This window comes from Mustela lutreola, chromosome 16 (genome assembly GCF_030435805.1).
Source record: "Mustela lutreola isolate mMusLut2 chromosome 16, mMusLut2.pri, whole genome shotgun sequence".
Taxonomy (NCBI): Eukaryota; Metazoa; Chordata; class Mammalia; order Carnivora; family Mustelidae; genus Mustela; species Mustela lutreola.
The window spans coordinates 16,166,093-16,190,040 of NC_081305.1; the positions used below are offsets into that span (position 1 = coordinate 16,166,093).

The 23,948-nt window shown below is 42.8% G+C and overlaps 1 protein-coding gene across 1 annotated transcript in view; it reads right to left on the bottom strand.

Moving 5' to 3' along the window:
- The window catches only part of WWP2 (WW domain containing E3 ubiquitin protein ligase 2), a 147,652-nt gene extending 124,252 nt beyond the window's left edge, over window positions 1–23,400 (bottom strand). Inside the window, exons 1-2 of the mRNA XM_059150800.1 lie at window positions 23,314–23,400; window positions 1,275–1,359 (exon numbers count right to left, since the gene is read on the bottom strand). Of these exons, the coding sequence (XP_059006783.1) occupies window positions 1,275–1,344 (70 nt within the window). The 5' untranslated portion in view covers window positions 1,345–1,359; window positions 23,314–23,400. The remainder of the gene's footprint in view (window positions 1–1,274; window positions 1,360–23,313) is intronic.
- Window positions 23,401–23,948: the final 548 nt, after the last annotated feature.

The following is a 23,948-nucleotide window of genomic DNA, read 5'->3' on the forward strand; positions in this document are numbered from 1 at the left end:
AAAGCCATGAGGTTGGGGGGGCGCCTGGGTGGTGAAGTTGGTTAAGTGACTGACTCTTGGTTTCAACTCAAGTCCTGATCTCAAGATCCTGAGATCGAGCCCCACGCATCAGGCTCCACACTCAGCATGGAGTCTGCTAAAGTTTCTCTCTCCCTCTGCCTCTCCCCACTGTGTGCTTGTGCAAGCACTCTCTCTTTCTCAAATAAATTAATAAATCTTTAAAAATAAATAAATAAACCATGAGGTTGGATGAGATTACCTAGGGAATGAGTATAGGCAGAAAAGGGCCCTAAAGTGTGAAGGAATCACCATTAATTTTTGCCAAAAGTTCCTTTTATCCTTCTTTTTTAAGAATTCCAGCGACAGGGGTGCCTGAGTGGCTCCAGTGGTAAAACATCTGCCTTTAGTTCAGGTCATGATCTCAGGGACCTGGGAGGGAGCCCCATGTCAAGTCCCAGCTCAGAGGGGAGTCTGCTTCTCCATCTCCCTCTGCCACTCCTCCTGTTTGTGCTCTCTCCCTCTCTCTCAAATAAATAAATAAAATCTTTAAAAAAAAAAAAAAGGGAAGAAAGGAAAAGAATTCCAGCTCTATGAGCACCTGGCTGGCTCAGTCAGATTGTGAGTCTGAGCCCCACGCTGGTTCCAGAGATTACTTAAAAATAAAATATTAAGGGCGCCTGGGTGGCTCAGTGGGTTAAGCCGCTGCCTTCGGCTCGGGTCATGATCTCAGGGTCCTGGGATCGAGTCCCGCATCGGGCTCTCTGCTCGGCAGGGAGCCTGCTTCCTCCTCTCTCTGCCTGCCTCTCTGCCTACTTGTGATCTCTCTCTGTCAAATAAATAAATAAATAAATAAAAATAAATAAAATAAAATAAAATAAAATATTAAGGGGCGCCTGGATGGCTCAGTGGGTTAGGCTGCTGCCTTCGGCTCGGGTCATGATCTCAGGGTCCTGGGATCGAGTCCTGCATCAGGCTCTTTGCTCGGCGGGGAGCCTGCTTCCTCCTCTCTCTCTCTCTCTCTGCCTGCCTCTCTGCCTACTTGTGATCTCTCTCTGTCAAATAAATAAATAAAATCTTTAAAAAAAATAAAATAAAATGAAATATTAAAAAGAAAAAGAAATCCAGCTATATGGTAACACGATGAGAATGAAGATTAGACTCTTAGGCTGTTTCACAGTATCTGGCTCTCAGACGGAGGCGTGGTATGATTCTGCCTCTTCCCCATAGACTGTGCTGGACCTCAAACAGAAAACATTTCACAGGGTGCCACTCACCTTTCAAAGTAAGCTGCGACTTCTCAAAAGGCAGGGCCACTCCTGCCCGGCTGGAGCTGGCAGATGCCATGTCATCACCAGAAAACTGCAAGACAAACAGCAGGAGGTTTAGAGGATATCCGGTAAGAGACTGAGGAACTGCACCCCTTTTTAGTATTTCAGTTGAAAGAGATGAACCAGAAAAATATAAAGGTCCAAACAACTCCGTGCTACTTCCGTCGGGGTGGAGTTTGTCTGTCTTGACCTGAGCCTAGCTAGGTCTCTGCTAGCCTAGGAAGGGCAAAGGACTACTACGACATCAACATTTAGAGGAGAGAGCCTAATATAACACTTTCAAAAAGAAAATCACAGTTCAACAATTTTTTAAAAGTCCAATTTTGGGGGGGCACCTGGGTGGCTCAGTGGGTTAAAGCCTCTGCCTCCCGCTCAGGTCATAATCCCAGGATCCTGGGATCGAGCCCCACATCGGGCTCTCTGCTCAATAGGAGGCCTGCTTCCCTTCCTCTCTCTCTGCCTGGCTCTCTGCCTATTTGTAATCTCTGTCAAATAAACAAATAAAATATTTTTAAAAATAAATAAATAAATAAAAGTCCAATTTTTAAAATCAATAAAGAATACACAAAAGGGGTGCCTGAGTGGCTCAGCAGATTAAGTGACCAACTCTTGACTTAGGCTCAGGTCATGATCTCAGGATTGTGAGATCAAGACCAGAATCAGGCTCTACACCCAGTGTGGAGCTTAGAATTCTCTGCTTGGGATTCTCTCTCTCCCTTCTCTCTCTGCCCTCCACCCTCCCAGGTACACTGTCTAAAATAAAAACGAATAAATAAGTAAATAATAAAAAGATACACGAATGGCCAATAAGCACATTCTGGACATCATTAGCCATCAGGCATCCCTGTCACTCTACCTTGGCTCAAAGCATAAGTCTATCTTGCATTTTGAATGGATCTTTTACTTATACACAATTTTGTAACATCGCCCTTTATCATTTGAAAAATATTGGTTCACTGAGCTATGTAGATATTCCAAATGTTGACACATTTCATTATACACTATCAGAAAAAGCACATTTGTGAATGTCACCACTGATCTCATCAAACAGATCTTTAAGTATTGGGAAAGTGTCAAGCTCTTGGTGGCAGATGTAAGTATTCCAAAATTCTAATCTTCACTTAAAAACTCATATTTTATCATTGGCAACAAATATTGTCCATTGTTTTCCTTCAAGTGACAGGCTCACTTCATTCATCTTCAACAAAATGTCTGCCAAATACCCAATCTAGTAACTTCAGTTTGTTCAGTTTTTTTAAGTAAAAATAGCATTTCATGAAAAAAGCAACTTCGCTCTCAATTCACACAAGCGCTTCCTCCCAAGACAACCATCATACTTAGGCGTGCAGAAGTGCTGTAGGCGTATTTCCCACTTCATCACACAGAATATTAGAAAAAAGACATGCATAGGGGTTGAGACTTAATAAAATTAATAATTTTTACTGCTTTGTCAAGCACATTCTGAAGTCAAACTGGCCTGCTCTCTTTTTACTAAGTCCGCTGCATGAGGAAGACAAGGACAACAGCTCAGACTCGCAGCACAACCCAGATTCCAACAACGGCAGCAACAGTTGTACTCACCTTCGCTTTTGCACCACCAGTGCAAATGCAATCACGGTGGAAAAGGCAAATAAGGTTATTATGAAAATAGTTTTGATCTTGCAAAACCTTTTAAATCTCAAGTGGCCAGCAGAGGTCGAAGGGACCCCCTCTGCTCCCTCGCGTGGAGAACTGCTACTGTAAAGACACTAAGAAAGTCCTCTTCTGTTCGACATCATTAATACCTTCTTCCATTGTATTTCTTTCTGATCTCTCCTCCAACTTGCTATTCTGAAGGGTTACTCAGCCTTAAAAGATGTTAAGTCACCACATTTCACTAAGAATGGAAACCCTTTATGTGAGGATGAAAATGTAGCTACCATAAAGTCACACTGATTTTGACATTTTCCATAGCTGAAGTCAAATACTTTTATACTTCAAGATTTTAGCCAAAACAAAACAACTGCCTTATTTATAAGGTACATGCAGTCCAAAAAAATTTTTAGTGACTAGTTTTTTCCAGACTAGTCTATAACAGGCATTTGACTTACAATCTTAGATATGGAGTGGCAATAGAAACATCTAAAAAGTTCTAGGGAGCATCTAAGAAGACAATACAGAAACTACTGCTATCAAGTTCTTAAGACCAGACCTCTGTGTTGCTAAGTCCAATAGTGAATTCTCAGTCCTCGTCTCATACAACCTACCGGCACACCTGATATGACAGATCGATCACACTCTTCCTTGGAATGCTTTCTTCCCGGGGTTTCCAGGACATCACAGCTGCCCAATGTTTCCCCCTGCCTCTCGGGCTGCTCGTTCTCAGCCTCTTTACAGGCTCCCTCTCTACTCCTCAACCTCTAACCAGCAGGGTGTCCCACAGCTCAGGCCTTGCATGTCTTCTGGTAATTTCTCGTATGGCTTTAAATACCAGCCAACTGTTGACAATCCCAAATTGGTGTGTTTAGTACAAACTTCACCCTCGAACCTCAGCCCCTCTTTGTCTAATGACCAAACGAATCTTCCGATATTCCTTCTCAAACCTGCTTCTTGGCCTTCTGCATCTCAGTTAATGACAACTCTTTCCAACCAGTGGCTCAGGCCAAAATTCTAGTACTCATCCCTGCTTCTACCTTCCCTCTCACACCCCACATTAAAACTATCAAGAAATCTTGTTGTTTGGGGGCCACCGGGTGGCTCAGTCGGTTGAGCGTCCGACTCTTGATTTCAGCTCAGGTCGCGATCACAGGGTGGTGCAATCAAGCCCCACGGTGGGCTCGGTACGGAGTCCGGAGTCTGCTTGAGATTCTTTCCCTCTCCCTCTACCCCTCCCCTCCAGGCTGTCTCTCTCTCTAAAATAAAATTTAAGAATCTTTAAAACATATTTGGAAATCGTCTTGGTTTTACCTTTAAAATATTCCCAAATTCAAACATTTCTCTCCACCTCTTGGCACCATCTTGGTCCAAAGCCCTGTGATCGCTTACCCAGATTATCTTTCTCTTGCTCAGATCCTCTTTACCTTCAATCTAATCTCTATGCTCAGCAGACTGATTTTTTTTTAAGACGTATGACAGATTACATCACTCTGCTATTCAAAACCATTCAGGGCTTCCAGTCTCCTGCAAAGTACAAGTCAAAGTCCTTAAAATGTAGGCCCTGCATGATACAGTCCACACGCCTCTCTGACCTCCCCTCTCTTTTCTTTCCCCACTTCCTCCCTCTCCTGAAGCTATACAAGCCTCCCCACTCATCCTTGAACATGCCAGACTTGCTCCCCTATTGGACTTCTACCTTTTCCATCTAGAATGTTCTTTCCCCAATTGTTCACCTATAGGGACTACCTCAGACATGTACTCAGAAGTCACTTTCTTAAGAGGTGTTCCTGGACCACTCTATTACACTACCTTTCCACATGCATTTGGACCCCTCCTTCCCTATTTTACTTTTCCTCCCTAGCATTTATCACTGGCATGGTTCATACTGTATGGATTTATCGTATTTATTGTCTCTCTCCCTCCCCTAGAATGTAAGCTCCACAAAGGCTGAGATGTGTGCCCCATCTATTAGCCCTGGAGCCCTGCTCTGCAGTCCAGAATGATGCCTGGCTTTTAACAGGAGCTCCATAAATGTTTACCCAGTGAACTGGAGCATCACTGTCTGAAATTTAAAAGGAAGATGTTTTGATTTCCTAGACTAAATTTGTTTTGGTAAAGCAATAAAAAGATCAATGCTCTCTTTCCCCCCGAGCAGACCAGCAAGAGATGAGATGTCAGAGAAAAAGTAGTGGTGAGAAGCTTTACACAGTTCTGAAGGCAAATGAGATGGTACCTGGCAACCTCCATATAGTGAAAGATGCATATATTGTGCCTGGCAGGATTTCCCTCCTGGGTCTCGGCCCCGGGAAAAATCTCCCAACACATGCCGAAGAAGCCGCGTTGCAGAGATGTTCATCACAACGTTTGTAATAGCAAAAATTTGTGAACGACCTAAATGTCCATCAATGGGGGAATGAATAAACTGAATCTACTTAAAAAATGGAATTCTGTGGAATAGCTGGAATATCTGAATTCAATCTACACGTACAAATCCCACATTATGGGGCGCCTGGGTGGCTCAGGTCATGATCTCAGGGTCCTGGGATCGAGCCCCGCATCGGGCTCTCTGCTCGGTGGGGAGACTGCTTCTCTGCCTACTTGTGATCTCTGTATGTCAAATAAGTAAATAAAATCTTTTTTAAAAAATCCCACATTATAATGGCAAAAGGGGGAAAAAGCAAGTGAAAACCTAAGTGTAGTATGATGTCATTGGTGCACGCTTGAACTTACACAGAATCAGTTGTATATACTGCTGTGGCAAGACATGAATGGAATAAAGGTATAAAAGTGTGGCTGGGAAGTAACCACACCGAGATGAGAATGGAAGTTACTTCTGGGGTAGCACAGAAGGGACCATGGGAACTGGTGGAAGGACAGAGACCACGGGAACTTCAAAGGTATCTGCAACATTTTGTCTTTTAAAGAAAAAGTTCTGAAGCAAATATGGCAAGATGTTAATATTCATGAAATCCAGATGGTGGTTTTTATGACTATTCATTATCTTATTCTCTGAACCATTTTACATGTTTGATCTCTCTCATAATTTAACGATAATTTTAAAGAGGGGGAAGATCATATCTTGAATAATGAAGGAAAAATTAATGATTATAAATAAGCCTCAGGGCTTTCGGTAACAGAGGTTAAAGCACTACAAGCAGGAGATCCATTATTTAGAGACTCAAAAAATAAAAGAATATTTTAAAAATCTTTATATCTATTAGGACTCTTTTCCTAAGACAACTCAACTGAGGGTAGTTTTAAACTAGCACGTCCTCCCTGAGCTTTTCTCCTTTTAGCCTATGGCCTAAACTCAAGAGAATTCGAGAGAATGAAACCTCCTACATGGCCTGTTAAATGGGAGAAGACCAAACCTCTGGATCTGTATCCGTCAGGGCCCCACAACAAAACCAAGCAGATAAATTCTAATGAAGTCTCAGAAGGAAGAAAGCCAACTGGGAAAGCAGAAGAATTAGAGTAGATAACACGTTTTCTTTTTCCAATGTCTTTCGAGATGGTAGTCCAGTGTTTATTAATAATAATCAGTGTTATTACATCGGGGACTGTCTGTCTTTCCAGATCTATTAAGGAAAATACCACCTTGACTTTACAAGGTAGGTGTTTTGAACTATAAGACCTTTCCAACCATGTATTTTTTAAAAGTAACCATTACTAGAGAAAAGAAGTCAGACCCCATCCCAAAGTACATTTAGCCTCTCAGCCTCTGCCTCAGGGTCCCATATGAGACATGGTCCCTAACAGGCAGGAGGCTCCAGGTCATGAAACCTGAGGCCTAGGATTTATGCTATACCTGTCTCAGCAACCCTGCACCTGGACTCAAGTTTAATTTTTTCCCTTGCTCATAGCAATGGGCAATGTTTGCATCCAAATCACTCCCAAAAACATGAGTTAGCATAAGCCCAGGGTAGGAAGGAGGAGGAAGGGGAACAATGTTTTAAGTATCACCAAAGGTTATAGACACACAGAGAATTTCATTATTGAAGAGCGTAATGGATTTATTGGGTGGGGAAGAGGAAAATCAAAACTACCTCTGGTTAGTTGAATTAACCCAAATTTCTTTAAAAACACTAAAAAAAATCGCTTCTTGGCTTTTGGCTAAGATCAAGTGTAAAAACACTAAAAGCGTATTGTCCTCTGAACCTGTCCTCTATGTAAATCTTGAAAAGCATTTTTTTTAGGGATGCCTGGGTGGCTCAGTTGCTTAAGCATCTGCCTTCAACTCAGGTTCCAATCCCAGGGTCCTGGATTAAGTCCCACATTGGGCTCTTTGCTCGGTGCGGAGCCTGCTTTTCCTTCCACCCCTCCCCCTGCTCGTGCTCACTAGCGTGTGTGCATGCTTCTCTCTCTGACAAATAAATAAAATCTTTTTTTTTAAAGTCTTTTTTGGGGAGACCTGGGTGGCTCAGTCAGTTAAGCTGCTGCCTTAGGCTCAGGTCATCATCCCAGGCTCCTCGGATCGAATCCCACATCAGGCTTTTTGCTCGGTGTGGAGCCTGCTTCTCTCTCTGCCTCTGTCTGCTTGTGTGTGCTCTCTTTCTTGCTCTCTCCTCTGACAGATGAATGAATAAAATATTTCAAAAAAAAAAAAAAAAGCCTTTTTTGGGGCACCTCGGTGGCTCAGTGGGTTAGGCCTCTGCCTTCAGCTCAGGTCATGATCTCGGGGTCCTAGGATTGAGCCCTGCATCAGGATCTCTGCTCAGCTGGAAGCCTGCTCCCCCCACTCTCTCTCTCTGCCTGCCTCTCTGCATACTTGTGATCTCTCTCTCTCTCTCTGTCAAATAAATAAAATCTTTTTTAAAATAAATAAAAATAAATAAAAAGCCTTTTTTTAGGGGCGTCCGGGTTACTCAGTGGGTTAAGCCTCTGCCTTCGGGTCAGGTCATGATCTCAAAGTCCTGGGATCAAGGCCTGCATTGGGCTCTCTGCTCAGCAGGGAGCCTGCTTCCCCTTCTCTCTTTCTGCCTGCCTCTCTGCCTACTTGTGATCTCTCTCTCTGTCAAATAAATAAAAATCTTTGGGGGGAAAAAAACCTTTTTTAAGTAAAATATAACAGAATATAAAATATAAGAGTACATCATACATAAAGGAAAGTATTATTTCATGAAAAGTCTGTCCAGATAAATGGACATTTATATGTACAAGTACACTGGATCGGGGTACCTGAGTGGCTCAGTCGTTAAGCCTCTGCCTTCAGCTTTGGTTGAGATCCCAGGGTCCTGGGATCGAGCCCCACATCGGGCTCTCTGCTCAGCAGGAAGCTGTTTCTCCCTCTCCCACTTCCCCTGCTTGTATTCCCTCTCTCACTGTCAAATAAATAAAATCTTAAAAAGCAAACAAACAAACAAAACAAGTACACTGGATCATGATATAAAATACATTCCTTCCTAGTTTCCTTACTAAAGGTTGCATGAGAGCAGCTCTGTAACAATCCCATGTTGGGTAGGGCTTCAAATTAGAGAGACACTCACAAAACACCACAAAACCCAACAAGTAATCAATAGATTTGAGGACTAACTATTCACTCAGAGAAATGTCATCAGTTCATTACCATCTTAGGTCTGAGAAATTTTCCCACACATATGTAAAATAACCTCATGGGCCTGGATGAACAAATATTTATTGAGCATCTACTATATACCATGCACTGGTTTTGGTGCTAGTGATAAACGGTGAGTAAAATGAAACAAAACAAAATTCCTGCTTTAGAGGTTGTCCTGGTGAAGAGCCAAGAAAGATTCCCTCCTGGCTCTTGCATGGAAAAGGAAAAAGTAACCACTGTAAAATATCCCAAATGTTCACAACGAGGGCCTACTCTCTAGCGAAAACGACTTCACCAGAGCTTTATCCTAACTAGGGGAAGGAAGTTCCCCTGCCTGAGGTCCTTCTACTCTTCCTGTATCACTTGAGGAAAACTAGTTAAAAAACACTTTTGAAGGTGACAACCCATGGACATAGACTCGTTAAAAGACTGAGGGTGGTTTTTTTTTTTTTTTTAAGATGTATTTATTTTAGAGAGAGAGCATGTGAAGGGGAGACACAGAAAGAGAGGGAGAGAAACTTAAGCAGACTCCATGCTGAGCTTGGAGCCCAATGCAGAGCTCAGTCTCACAACCACACGATCACGACCTGAGCTAAAACTAAGATCGGACGCTTACCTGTGCCACCTGGACACCCCTAAAAGACTGGGATTTAATGATAAGACTACAAAATTCTGGCCCTCCCCCATACTTTCCCACCATATCATGGGTCTAATAAAGCTGGAATACAGCTGAAAGAGCTGAAAGGTGCAAATACTATTCACAAAGTTGTTCTTAAGGAAGACCAAAGATAACAGGGAGACCAAAACAAGGATACTAGATAAATTTGAAACCTCTGGTACCTACAGTTACAGCAATTATTTTGTTTTGTTTTAAGTAGGCTCCACACCCAAGGGTACCTGAACTCATGAACATGAGATCAAGACCTGAGATGAAATTGAAAGCTGTATGCTTAACCAACTGAGCCACCCTGGTGCACCAAGTCAGAGCAATTGTTAAACCCAAATTAACTCCTAGCCAGATTAACATAAAACCCCAAACTAAAGGCCTATTCACCTCAGCTCCTTTAACCCAATACATGATGTCCAGCTTTCAATTAAAAAGTATAAATAATGTTAAAGGGCACCTGGGTGGCTCCGTCGGTTGAGTGTCTGACTCTTGATTTCAGCTTGGGATCAAGCCCCATGTAGGGCACCACGCTCAGCAGAGAATCTGCTTTGAAATCTCTCTCCCTCTCCCTCTGCCCCTCCCCCCTCCACATGCTCTCTCACTCTCTCTGTAGAATAAAAAAATCTTTTCAAAAAATTATAAGCAATGCTAAAAGGCAATAAAAAGTGTGAAGAGACAAAGCAAGCATCAGAACCAGACTTAGAGAAGACACAGATTTTAAAACTAATGGACAGGGAATTTAAAATAACTATGGATAGATATATTAAGGGCTCTAATGGAAAGAGGAGACAACACACAAGAACAGATGGATAATGTAAGCAGAGACATGGAAGCCCTAAGAAAGAAAGAAGAAAAGGCTAGAAATCCAAAACAGTGTAAAAGAAACGTAGATTGTCTCCATGGGTTCATCCGTAGACAGCACAGCTATAGAATCACAGAGTTTAGAGCTATGTCAATAAAAACTTCCCAAATAGAAATGCAAAAAGAAAGAATTTTTCTTTAGGATTTTATTTATTTTCTTTAGAGAGAGAGAATGAGTGGAGAAGAAGGGGCAGAGGGAGAAGCAGACTCACCACTGAGCAGAGAGCCTGATATAGCGCTCCATCCCAGGACCCTAAGATCGTGACAGGATCCGAAGGCAGCCACTCAACCAACAAAGCTGTCCAAGCACACAAGAAAGAATGTTTTTAAAAGTCCAAGTACTGTGGGATAGTTTCAAAATGTGCAAAATATGCATAATTGGAATACCAGAAGAAGCGAGAACAGAGCAAAAGAAATATCTGAAGTAATAATGGCCAAGAATTTTCCAAAGTTAATGACCTACAGCAAGCCCCAAATCCAGGAAGCTCAGAGAACAAGAAGCAGGAGAAACACCAAACACTAGAACAAAACAAACAAACAAACAAACAACTAGATACAAAATATTACCATAGTAAATGAATCTAGAGAAAACTAAAAACAAAAGGAAAGTCTTGAATGAAGCCAAAAGGAGAAAGAAAACAGCTAACCTATACAGGAATAATGGTAAGAATTACAACAGGGTTGGTTTGTTTGTTTGTTTTACCAGAAACCATATAAGCAGGAAGAGAGCAGAGAGAAATATTTAAAGTATTGAAAGAAAAAACATACTAACCTAGAATTTTGTGTCCAATGGAGTTATTCTTTACAAGTGAAGGAGTAAACAAAAGACTTCCTCAAACAAAAACATACCCTGAAAGAAACATTTAAAAGAAGTCCTTCCAGGAGAAAGAAATGATACAGGTCAGAAGCTTGCATCTACAAAGAGCAGAGAAGGGCATGGGAGAGAGAATAAATGACGTTCCATCCACTGGATTCTTTAAACTCTAAAAGACTGATAACATAGGGAAAGGACATGTGTCAAAAGGGATGCCAGATATGAAGCAAATGAAAGAACTGCAGAGGTAACAAGTGACTCCGAGAAAAACAAAGCAGCGAAGGAGGACAGGAATTTAAGATGGCGGCCAAAGTGAAAAAAGCTGTGGATGAGGAAAATCTCATTGAGAAGGTGGCTTTTTTTTTTTTAAGATTTTATTTATTTATTCAACAGACAGAGATCACAAGTAGGCAGAGAGAGCGAGAAGCAGACTCCCCACCGAGCAGAGACCCCCCCACCAATGCGGGGCTCGATCCCAGGACCCTTGAACCATAACCTGAGCTGAAGGAAGAGGCTTTAACCCACTGAGCCACCCAGGCACCCCAAGAAGGTGGCTTTTAACCAAAGATCAGAAGAAGGTGAAGGACAGAACTGAGAATGACACTGGAAGAACATTCTAGGCAGATAAAAGAGCAAGAGCTCTCGAGGTAGTAGTAAGTCTTGGGACGCTACAAAACAAACAGGGGCCAGTGAAGGAGGAAGAAAATGGCAATAAGGGATATAATGGAATGTATCCTGTTAGATAAAATTATTCTTTTTTTTTTTTTTTAATTTGACAGAGATCACAAGTAGGCAGAGAGGCGGGGGGGGGGGGGGGGAGCAGGCTCCCTGCTGAGCAGAGAGCCCAATGTGGGGCTCTATCCCAGGAACCTGAGATCATGACCTGAGCCAAAGGCAGAAGCTTTAACTCAGTGAACCACGCAGGTGCCGAGGTAAAATTATTCTTAATGAACTATGAAATGCTTTGGAGCAGCGGTCCTCAATTCTTTCTGCACACTGGAATTAACTGGAGAGCACTAAAAACGAACCAGTCAACAATGACAGCCAAACCCACCTCAGGGATTCCCATTTGACTGGTCTGGAGTAGGGTACAGACAGTTACATTATTTAAAAATTCCCCAGGGGATCCTTATATAAAGCTGAGGTGAGAACCACTGGTATAGCATTACTGAATTAGTTGTCTACACTAAGAGTAGGACTTCACCTCAATCAGAATGTTTTTGCTGTTGTTGTTGTTGTTTTTAAAGATTTTATTTATTTATTCATGAAAGACAGAAAGAGACAGAGAGGCAGAGGCAGAGGGAGAAGCAGGGTCCCCATGGAGCAGGGAGCCCAGTGCGGGACTCCATCCCAGGACCCTGAGATCATGACCTGAGCTGAAGGCAGAGGCTTAACCCAGGCGCCCAGCTCTATGAGAATGTTTAAGGCTAAACTAAAATAATGCAGAAAGATTGCACTAAACAATATGCAGATTTTTTTTTAAAGGGGCAATATAAAACTTTAGGAACAGTACACAGTGAAGGAGCTCTGTGCCAGGACTGGTTCCGAGGAGACTAAGTATTATAGCACCTTCCCTGATACCAACTTAGAGAACCTTCCAGGAGCTCTTAATAAACGTAACAGATTAAACACATATATTTATCTCTGCTCTCTTCTCAAATCCCATCAAAATGACAGAAAAGAAACACAAAAATATAAACCAACTAAAAATGAATGGGAAAGGAAACAACAGACAGAGGGGGCAGCAGCCACATCCTGGAAAGGGGCAAGTGAGATAGATGCCTGTAATGGTTGGGGGGTAGGGTTGACAAAAAGCAGGCTAGTAGCACTGGGGAATCACAGAAAGGGTGACTGCGGGCACTAGGTGTGTCTGAAAGTGACAGCAGAGTTGGCCAACAAACAGGAGAGAAGAGTAAAAGCCTGTATGAGAAACAGAGTTCCCAGACCCCCTCCCCAACTATTCAGCCAGGCAGTCACCCTCTCCCCAATCCCAAATAGGAAGAGTTCATTTTTAGTCTCTGGATAGATTACACCAGACCTGAGGACGTCAGGCACAGCTGAGGGTAGCGATTAGGCACCATACTGATCCAGACAGATAAGTGGAAGTCTACATCCGGAGCTATGAGAATTCACTGTCCCATCCCCACTCACCTTCCCCCATTTGAGGCTGAGCACACAGCTCAGCCTGTGGCTACTAAATACATAAAGGAATCCAACTATCTAAAGAGACCCTTAGAAAGAAAAGCCAGATATTAAAACATAAAAAGAGGGGCGCCTGGGTGGCTCAGTGGGTCAAAGCCTCTGCCTTCGGCTCAGGTCATGATCCCAAGGTCCTGGAATCAAGCCCCGCATCAGACTCTCTGGTCAGCAGGGAGCCTGCTTCCTCCCCTCCTCCCCTCTCTGCCTGCCTCTTGTAATCTGTGTCTGTCAAATAAATAAATAAATAAATAAATAAATAATAAATAATTTTTAAAAATAAAACATAAGAAGAAAAAACAGAACTCAATTGATAAAGTCATCCTAAGATACATAAGGAAATACAAGGGACCCAGAATAGCCAAAATAATCTTAGAAAAAACAAAGTTGGAGGATTCATACTACTTAATTTCTTTTTTTTTTTTTATTTAAATTCAATTAGCCAGCATATAGCATATCATTAGTTTCAGATGTAGTGTTCAATAACTCATCAGTTGCATATAACACCCAGGATATTACTTAATTTCAAAACTTACTAGCAAGCTACAGTAATCAAGACCATGGTACTATTATAAAGATAGACACAGAGCAAGTGAAGAAAATTGAGAGTCAAGGAGAGCCTAGGTGGTTTAGTCAGTTAAATGTTTGCCATCAGCTCAGGTCATGCTCTCAGGGCTCTGGGATCAAGTCCTGAGCTAGGATCCCTGTACAGCAGGGAGTCTGCTGGTCCCTCCACGTCTGTCTGCCTCTCTCCACCCTCAGCTTGTGCACTCTCTCTCTCTCAAATAAATAAATACATAAAATCTTAAAAAAAAAAAAAAGAAAGAAAAGATAATTGAGAGTCCAGATACAAATTCATACACCTACATACAACTGATTTTAGACAAGGATGCCAAGGCAATACAATGGAAAAAGAGTAACAGTCTTTTCAACAAATGGTGCTGGGACAACTGGGTATCCATGAGCAAATGCACAAAGTTAGACCCCTACTTCATACCTTATACAAAAATGAATCCAGAATGCACCGAAATCCAAAATATAAGAGCAAAACTATAAAACTCAGAAAAAAACCCACAGGTTTAAATGTTCATGGCTTTAAGTCAAGAAATGGTTTCTTAGATATAATATGAAAAGTATAACCAATAAAAACAAGATAAATTTGACTTCATCAAAATTAAAATCTTCTATGTTTCAGAGGATACCATCAAGAAAGTGAAGACAACCAAAGAATGAGAGAAAATATTTGCAAATCAAGTCTAGAGGGGCACCTGGGTGGCTCAGTGGGTAAAGCCTCTGGCTTCATCTCAGGTCATGATCTCAGGTCCTGGGGTCAAGCCCTAAATCAGGCTCTCTACTCAGCAGGGAGCCTGTTTCCCCTCTGCCTACTTGTGATATCCCTCTCTGTCAAATAAATAAATAAAACCTTAAAAAAAATGTCTAGAATATATAAAGAACTTTTACAACTCAATAATAAAAAGACAATCCAATTTTTTTTAAAAAATGGGCAAAGGATCTAAACAGACATTTCTCTAAAAAAGATATAAAAACTGGGGCACCTGGGTGGCTCAGTTGTTTGAGCATCTGTCTTCAGCCCAGGTCATGATCTCATGGTCCTGGGATGGAGTCCTGTATCAGGTTCCCTGCTCAGTGGGAATCTGCTTCTCCCTCTCCCTGAGCTGCTCCCCCTGCTTATATTCGGCCTCACCCTCTCTCTCAAATAAATAAAATCTTTAAAAAATATATTTTAAAAATAAGCATATAAAAAATGTATATCATGGGTGCCTGGGTGGATCAGTGGGTTAAGCCACTGCCTTCAGCTCAGGTCATGATCTCAGGGTCCTGGAACTGAGTCCTGCATTGGGCTCTCTGCTCAGCAGGGAGCCTGCTTCCCTCTCTCTCTCTCTCTCTCTCTGCCTGCCTCTCTGCCTACTTGTGATCTCTCTCTGTCAAATAAATAAATAAAATCTTTTTTTAAAATGTATATCATTAGTCACTAGAGAAATACAAACTAAAACCACAATAAGACATCACCTCACACAAACTAAAATGGCCAAAATCAAAAAGGATACAATAACAAATAGTACTGAGAACTTTGAGAAATTAGAATCTTCATACACTGCTAATTAGAAATGAAAAATAGTGCAGTTTTAGAAAAGTCTGGCAGTTCCTCATAAAGTTACAAAGAGGGGTGCCTGGGTCGCTCAGTAGGTTAAGTGTCTGCCTTTAGCTCAGGTCATGATTCAAGAGTCCCAGAACGGAGGCCCTCACTGGGCTCCCTGCTCAGCAGGGAGTCCGCTTTTCTGCCCTTCCCTTGGCTCATGCTTGCTCTCTTTCTCTCTGGGCTCTGCACAACAGGGAGCCTGCTTCCTCCTCTCTCTCTCTACCCGCCTCTGCCTACTTGTGATCTCTGTCTGCCGAATAAATAAATAAAAATCTTAAAAAAAATAAAAGCTCACTGTTAAATAAAATAGAGGTCAAAGAAAACCTCAAAACAATTTAGAGAGATAAAATATTGCACCCATGAAACAAGAACAGAATGCAATTTTAAAGGAAGGCAGGCAGGCAAGTAAGTTGGCTGGTTGGTGGACTCAGAAAATAACAATCTGCTCTTAGAAAGGACAGTCCTCATAGCAGAAACCAAGCTGATAAAGCGAGGAAATACACTAAAAAGTGACCTGAAAGACAAAGAAGATGGTAAATAGGTAAAAAATGACTTTTTTAAAACAGTGGTTTTGTTCAAAATGTCCAAAGTCTAGGACACCCAGGTGGTTCAGTCAGTTGAGCACCCAACTCTTGGTTTCAGGTCATGATCTCAGAGTGGTGAGATCGAGCCCTGCCTCAGGCTCCATGCTCAGCACAGAGTCTACTTTGGATTCTCTCCCTCTGCCCCTTCCACTTGTGTGCGCTCCCTCTCTAAAACAAATAAATCTTTAAACTGTCCAATGTCCATCTTATAGCAAGTCACAGAAATAAAAGAGAAAAAAAAGAGAAATCATCAAAGAAATGTCACAGAAGATTTTTCTTAAGCTGAAGAATACACAGTTCTAAACAGAAAGAACCCAACTGAGTGCCCCAAACGATGAAAAAAAAAATTTCTATTGCACAATGTCATGAAATTTCAGAACACAAGAACAAAGGGTATACAAGCTTCCAGTCACATTTACAAACAAGAAAAATCAGAATGGCATCAGACTTCTCAGAAGTAACACTAAAGGTGAAAAGACAATGCAATGCTTTCAAATTTGAGATAAAATGATTTTTTTTAAACTTTTCAATCTATAATTCTACAACCAAAAAACCATCAGTCAAGTAGGATTGGAAAACCATGGTTTGTAAGGTCTCACAGAAACTCCTCCCTATGCTGCTTTTGTCAGGAAGCTACTGAAAGATGTGTTCCAGGGGAATAAAGGAAAAAGATGGAGAACAGTGGGGATTCACGTGGGAGAGACAAAAGCAATTACAAGGTTAACAGTGAAAAATCCCAAGGCATTACAGTCCGGATTAGAGAATTTATAGGAAATGTCACCTCTAGAGGAAAGAAAGAAAATGGAAGAAAGAGATTACATGATGCATCTGAGTGCACTGAAAAAAGTGGCACTTTTAGCTCTATCGCAGTATTTGATGCAGGATAAGTGACAGGAACACAGAAAACTATGCAAATGAAAAAATCAGGAAATATGGAACTAGCAACAAGTTATATGATAGGAAATGCAATCCTAACATACTACGTGGCTCAGCTGTGAATATTTATAACAGCATAAACAACTTAATCAAAACTTGTGATGTGGGAATAATCACAAGGTGGAGGTACAAGTGTGTAGAACTCTGTATTTGTGGAGACTGGCCCGAAACAGGGCTAAATCCTTACCTTCAATAGTTAAAAGACAGTAGATAAAACTGACAGGCTAAGAGAGCAGGATAAAACTGTCATTCAGGAATGCAGAAGTTGGAATGTCTTGCTGGCTCAGTGGGAAGGTATAGAGCATGTGACTGGATCTCAGAGTCATGAGTTCAAGCCCTATGTTGGGTGTGGAGCCTACTTTGAAAGGAAAAAAAGGGAGGGGGGGCGCCTGGGTGGCTCAGTTAGCTAAGTGACTGCCTTCAGCTCAGGTCATGGTCCTGGAGTTCCAGGATCAGAGTCCCGCATTGGGCTCCCTGCTCAGTGGGGAGTCTGCTTTTCCCTCTGACCCTCCCCGCTTCTCATGCTTTCTCTCTCAAACAAACAAATAAAATCGGAAAAAAATAATAAAAGAAAAGAAACGCACAAGTCAATACTAGAAGAAAACTAAGAGTTGAAAGTCACTGACTACACATATCAGAATCAAGAACAAACAGAGGCGAAGCCAGGAACTGTTGTTGCTCTCAGTCTTATAAGGCTCTTTGGCTCTTTAAACTATGTGCATGTATTATTTTAGTCACAAATAAAATTTACATTCAGAAAAGAAAAAGGTTCCTCTTCAAATCAGGTCATAGGATGATGTCCTTATTTAATTTTAATAAGAACATTCCATCCTACATTCAATTAGAGTAAGGGGTTGAATTGTGGCACCCAAAAACATATGTCTGAATCTGTGGATGTGGAAGGAACCTTGTGAATGTGACCTTATTTTGCAACAGGGTCTGTGCAGAGGCAATTAAGTTAAAGGTCTGAAGATAAGATCACCTTGAATTTAGAGTGGGCACAGTATCTGTACAGGAGACAGAGAGGAGACACACACAGGGGAGGAAGCCATGTGAAGGCCGAGCAGGGATCGGAGTCCTATGATTCCAAACCAACAAATGCCTTGAGCCACTAAGAGAGGCAAAGAAAGAATTCCCCACGATCCCACCAATACCACCCCACCCACCACCCACCCCACCACCCCCAGAGGCCCTGTGGATACTGATACTGTCACCTTGACTGCAGACTTCAGGCCTCCAGAACATTGTTTTAAACCATCACGTTGGTCAGGTTTACAGTAATGCATTAAACAGATGAGGAAGAGGCGCCTGGGTGGCTGAGTGGGTTAAAGCCTCTGCCTTCGGCTCAGGTCATGATCTTAGGGTCCTGGGATCGAGCCCCCCATTGGGCTCTCTGCTCAGCAGGGGGGCCTGCTTCCTCTTCTCTCTCTGCCTGCCTCTCTGCCTACTTGTGATCTCTGTCTGTCAAATAAATAAAAAAATAAAATCTTAAAAAAAAAAAAAAAAACAGATGAGGAAGAGGAAACTAATACAATTAGCAGCAAAGGCTTTAGAAGACCCAGATTTCAAATGACATCAGGCTGAAACTCAAAGTCCCCTTCCCATGACACATTCTTTGGAGGCCCAACTCCCAGGCCCGAAGTAACTTCCGAAAAGAAAGCAGCCCAGCAGTCACAGGAGATGTGGTCATGCTTAAACTGTGCTTCATAGTTGTGATTCCAGATACAAAAGGTGGCTAGGACAGGTTGATTCTTGAAACCAGGGGACTAAAATGGCCAAGGAATCCCTGACATTCACCTTTGCATTTCCAGGGCCTGGCAGCCCGCTGTCTGACTGTGCCTCTTCTGGACCCTTATTCCAACCTGCGCGGTCCAGAGCCAGGGTCAGTCTTTCAATAATGCTGATAGGCCCCACTCTGTGCCAGGCCCTGAAAATACAATGGGGAATGTCAGGGGGTCCCTGACATCTGGGACCTGAGATCTCTTACTCTGAGGGACCCCCATTAAAGAAATCTTCAAAGGGCTTTTGGCACAAGAAAGCAACCATGCATAAACTTTAGCAAGGGATAGCTCTTGCAGTATCTAGAGCACCTGATGCTTTTTCTCACCCAACTGCAGGAGAACCTTTCAGACCAGTCAATTTTTAGAGGCAAATAGGTCTGGTCACTCACAAGCCTTTGTGTGATAGTGGACAAGTTACTCACCCTCCCTAAAGCTCAATTCTTCATCTGTGAAATGAACCTAAGAATATTACTTACCTTCTAAGATTACTGTAGGGATTAAATGAGCCCAATCAAGGAAAGCGGCTGGCACACAGTAAGTGCTCTTCAATATTAACTAAAATACAAGCTAAAACAGTTCTTGAAGCTCAAAGTCTAGGCTCTGCAATTCCTCAAATTCTTCACTCAGCTTTGAGTCAAGAAACCACTGAACACTGATCTCACGATGAAAGGGCCTGTGAAGCACATGGACCAAAGAAGGGCAAAAACTATTCACCGACATCAAGGTTTTAATTAGGCAGTTGTAGAAACAGGCAGAGCTTCTTATAATTACAGATCTACTCTATATCCACTTTTTTAAAAATGTGAAGAGAAGGGTCTGTTCAAAAATTTCTCCTTTCCTTCATACTCTCCTGATTTCCCAGCTCTTTCTTTCTTTCCCAACACTAATTCTTCTTGCTTGGCCTCTTTTCTCTGGCCAGCATTGAGTTACCTTCCATTTTCCAAAGCCCCACATTGAAAAACAATCAAACACAACTAAACTTTGCCAAATGACATCTGTAAAAGGCCAAGCACATAAAAACAGAGAGGGAGGGACAGGGAAGGTCATATCTTTGGAAGTACAGTGGAATTATAGGCTAATAATAAAAGAGAATGGAAAGCAGATCGCACAACAAAACAGGAAGCAAAAGGCATGGGTGACACAGAGGAAGCGGACCTGCCCTAGGTCAGGACTGCCAAGCCTTAGTGTTTGGTATTTTCCTAGAAGTAGTTATTAACACTTGACTTAAATCACTGAGTGTTTGTTTACAACCTTGTGGGGAGAAGCAGAGGCCTGCAACTTTCTAAAAAAGATTCAACTGGTTCGTTTTTAAGGGAAACATGAACTTCCCTTTTGTTCCTAACTCTCGGAAATTCCAGAATCTGTAAGAGCTCATGGTGACTCAAAATCATTCAAAAGCAGCTCACTGATTTGCTTCCAGTGGGAGATTATGTTCATGTATCCACCGCCACGTATCTCACTAAGGAAGGCAAGAGCTCTGCACTCAAAGATCAAGACTCAACTCCCAGTTCTTCCATGACGGAGCTACATGACCTCACGCACATCACTTCGCCTCAGTGAGGTTCTGTTTGTTTTAAATCTGTAAAACAACAGAATACCTGACAAACAAAATGCATCCGATACATGTCTGGTAAGACCAATAATTAAACATTAGAAACTCACTATCCATCCTGTGTCTTTCCCACGGCTCTTGGAGGTCTCTAAATTCAATTCCCTGCCCTAGCCTTGCTCCTCTGTACTCCTTCTCCACACAGCAACCAGACCGAGCCTGTTAAAAGGCAGGGTGACCGTGTCCAAGCCACTGCTTAAGACTTTCCAATGAACCCAATCACTGACTAAAACCCATACCCTTAAAATGGGTTGCAAGGCCCTCCATGACGTGCCCATCACTCCCCTTGCCCCCAATACCTCTTTGACCTCAATCTCCTACTCTCCCTTGCTCATACTCCTCCAGCCACCGGAGCCCCCTAGCTGGCCCATAAACCTGCTAGGGGTGCGCCTACTTAGGGCTACTGAACTTGCTGTCCCCTCTGCCTGGACCACAATGTCCCCACTTCCATGGCTCCTCCCCTCACCTCCTTCAGGTCATTACTCAACAGTCACCTTCCCAGGAAGGCATCTCTAAAGACCCTATGCAAAACTGCAGCCGCAGCCAACACTCCACATCCCACTTCCCCCCTTTATTACAATAAAACATGCACTTTACTTGGTTATTTTGTTTATTGCTCCTTTCCACTAAAATTTAAGATCCACAAGGGCAAGAGTTTTTCCTTTTCTTGGGTACTATATTCCCAGTGTTTAGAACAGGACTGTCCAATATAATCTTTAATTTTCTAGGAAACACATTTTAAAAAGTAGAAAGATACAGGTGAAATTAATTTCAATTATACTGCATTTATCCCAATAAACTTAAAATGTTATTGTGTGTCGCATATGTTGATATTAATATTATGCTTCTTACAACAGTCGAAACAAATCAATGACATATTTTCTTTTTCAAGCTGACTCTTCAAACTCCAGTGTATTTTATACTCCATTGCAGATCTCCAGTACTCAACCATACTGGACAGTGCAACTCCAAGAGTAGGCACTTACATACTCACTGAATAAAAGAATGTTCTCCCAGGAAGAGGCACCATAGGTGACTCTTGGAATTTTTTAAACTTCAATTACATTCCATATTCATAATTTTTGGTGTGTATATATATATATATATATACTTTATTTTTCCTTAAAATGTCATACTTCCTGTACTTGAAAAAAATACTTTAAAATAATACTTTATAGGGGGGTCTGGGTGGCTCAGTGGGTTAAAGCCTCTGCCTTCAGCTCAGGTCATGATTCCAGGGTCCTGGGATCAAGCCTCGCATCGGGCTCTCTGCTCAGCAGGGAGCCTGCTTCCCCCTCTCTCTCTCTGCCTGTCTCTCTGCCTACTTGTGATCTCTCTGTGTGTCAAATAAGTAAATAAATAAATCTTTTTTAAAAAATACTTTATACTCCTTCTGTAAATGGTAGAGAATGAGTCTGTTGCCTGGGTTTGAGTCCCTGCTCAGTCACTAGCTCTAGAATCTAAAGCAAGAACATCAATAAGCCTTAGCTTCCTCATCTGTGGAATTGGGACAGTCCTGAACTTCACAGGATCATGGTCCCAAGATGTTGGTAAGAGCTCTTTGTAACCAAGGAAGTCATCATTAGGTAAAAGGGATTAAGAAGCCAACCCAAGCCTTATTCCTATGCCCATCATCTTCATATGGACCAACAGCACAGAAAATGGTCTGATAAGAGAAAATCTAGGTCTTGGGTTCAAATCCCTTGTCCTTCACTTACAGCTGTGCGACCTCTAGAAAGTCATTTATTCACCAAACATTTACCAAGTGCCCACAATATCCAGCCACTAGGGTAGGAGCCAAATGCAATATGAACCCTACCCTTGAAGGATGTGCAGTCTAGCAGGAACAAAGAGACCAGTAAAAAAGAAAGCAATAAACTGCTAAAAAAAACAACAACAACAACAACAACAACAAAACAAGTCCCTCTCCCTTAGGGCTGTTTGTTCATTCCAAAGTATGAATAATACCTTCCCAACCTAACTCAAAGGCCGCGAAAGAAAATAATTTTTAAATGTCAAAGACTCCAAGAACTTTAACTCATAACATGTCAGCAAAGTCATTTTTTTTTCCTACGGGTAATCCAAAACGACTCCGGCTCCTGTGAAAGTCCAGCTGGAACATTCACTCTAGTTATACCACATCTTTGTGGCACAATCATTTCACTTCTGCGAATTTTAGTAAACATGAAGAAAGAGGGTAAGCAGCTTTTACACAGGTGTTTAATATCAAAATCATGATTAAGGTCACAATAAAAGAAACACAAAAGAGACCGTTCAGTCACCCTACCTAGTTACACTTTATCAAGATAAGCAGTCACATGATAAGTGAAACTGAATAATTTAAATCGAAGAAAGAATAAAAGTCATAAAGCACTACAAATACTCTGCCCAAGATTTCTGCAGTCACTGTTGCTGAGGTAATGCTGGGCTAGGTCGTGGTCAATAATTTAGGCTAAAAGCCATTTTACGGTCAGAGCAAAGTGCCCTCACTCTTTTTTTTAAGGCTCGAAGTTGATGAGATCTGGGAAAATCTAAAAGAAAGATGATCTGAAGGGCTAGGTTCCCAAGAAGTGGAACCCTACCCAACCAGGACTAAGTGGGTGTGACGAAAGCAAAATGATCCAGATTCTGTGATCCTTCCTGAAGTTTAAAAACTGAATGGGACCAAAATCAAAGCCTCGGGTAACAACCATTTCCAAAGAGAAAGGAAGAAAGAGACTCTCAGCTGGGGTTCACACAGCATCTTCTTCCTGATTTCTCCTTTCCCTCCACGTCAAACACTCAAGCGCACCGTTCCAGCTCAGTCCCAAGTCGCCCCTTCCTCCAGACCCGAACCCTCCACAAAGGTCACGCCTCTCCATCCCTAGGACCTAAGCTCCTTTCCCTCTTCCGGCAGGACCCGCTGGCCTCCGCACCCCCGGCTGTCTCCGCGCCCACCTCCAAGCACCCCCGCGCGCGGCCCGCCGCACGCCCACCCCGCTCGGGCGGGAGCCGGGACACCCCTCCTCGGAGGCCGGAACCGCCGAGCCAGGCCCCTCCCACAGGAAGCCGCCGCCCCCCGGCGCCCGGGCCGCACCGCCCCGGCCCACCCCGCGCCGTCCCCCGCCCCCCCGCCCGCCCCGCGCCCCCGGCCCGCCCGCCCGCTCGCCGCACCCCCCGCGCCCGTCTCGCCGGCGCTCGCTACCTGCCGCGGCCACAGAAGCGGCGCCCAACTCCGCTCCCACTTCCGCCTTCCACCGCCCGCACTCGGGCCGGGTCACGTGACCGCCCGCGGTCACCTGACCCGGAAGAGGCCGGCCGTACTCTCAGGTGTGGGCAACCTACGCCTGGTTTGGGCGCCTTTGGCCGGGAGTCGGCCTTCTTGTCCTTTGTGTATGTCAAAATAGAAAGGGTTCCCACTCACCAGATGGTCCTGGAGTAAGCAAATACGTTGAAGGCTCACTGTCTGCCAGGAGCTTCGTTCACTCCGTCATCCCCCGAGGCGGGTCTATCATTAGCCCCATTTTACAGGTGAGAGGAGGCCAATCAAGTCAGCAAGTATTTATTGAGCTACTAAGGGTTACCCCGTAAGTACGGACGCCTAGTTAAATTTGAATTTCGAATAATTAACTATGCAATATGTAGACGTGCCCCAAATACTGCATGAGAGTATTATACTATAAATACTCCCATGATAGACAGATAGAAAAAAAAAAAAAAAGAATTTGCTGTTTAGCTAAAAATTGGGGCATTCTGTAATTTTATTTGATATATCTGGCAACCCTATGCCTAGTAGGTACCACGCACTGTACTAGGCTCTAGAAACACAAAAGTGGCAGC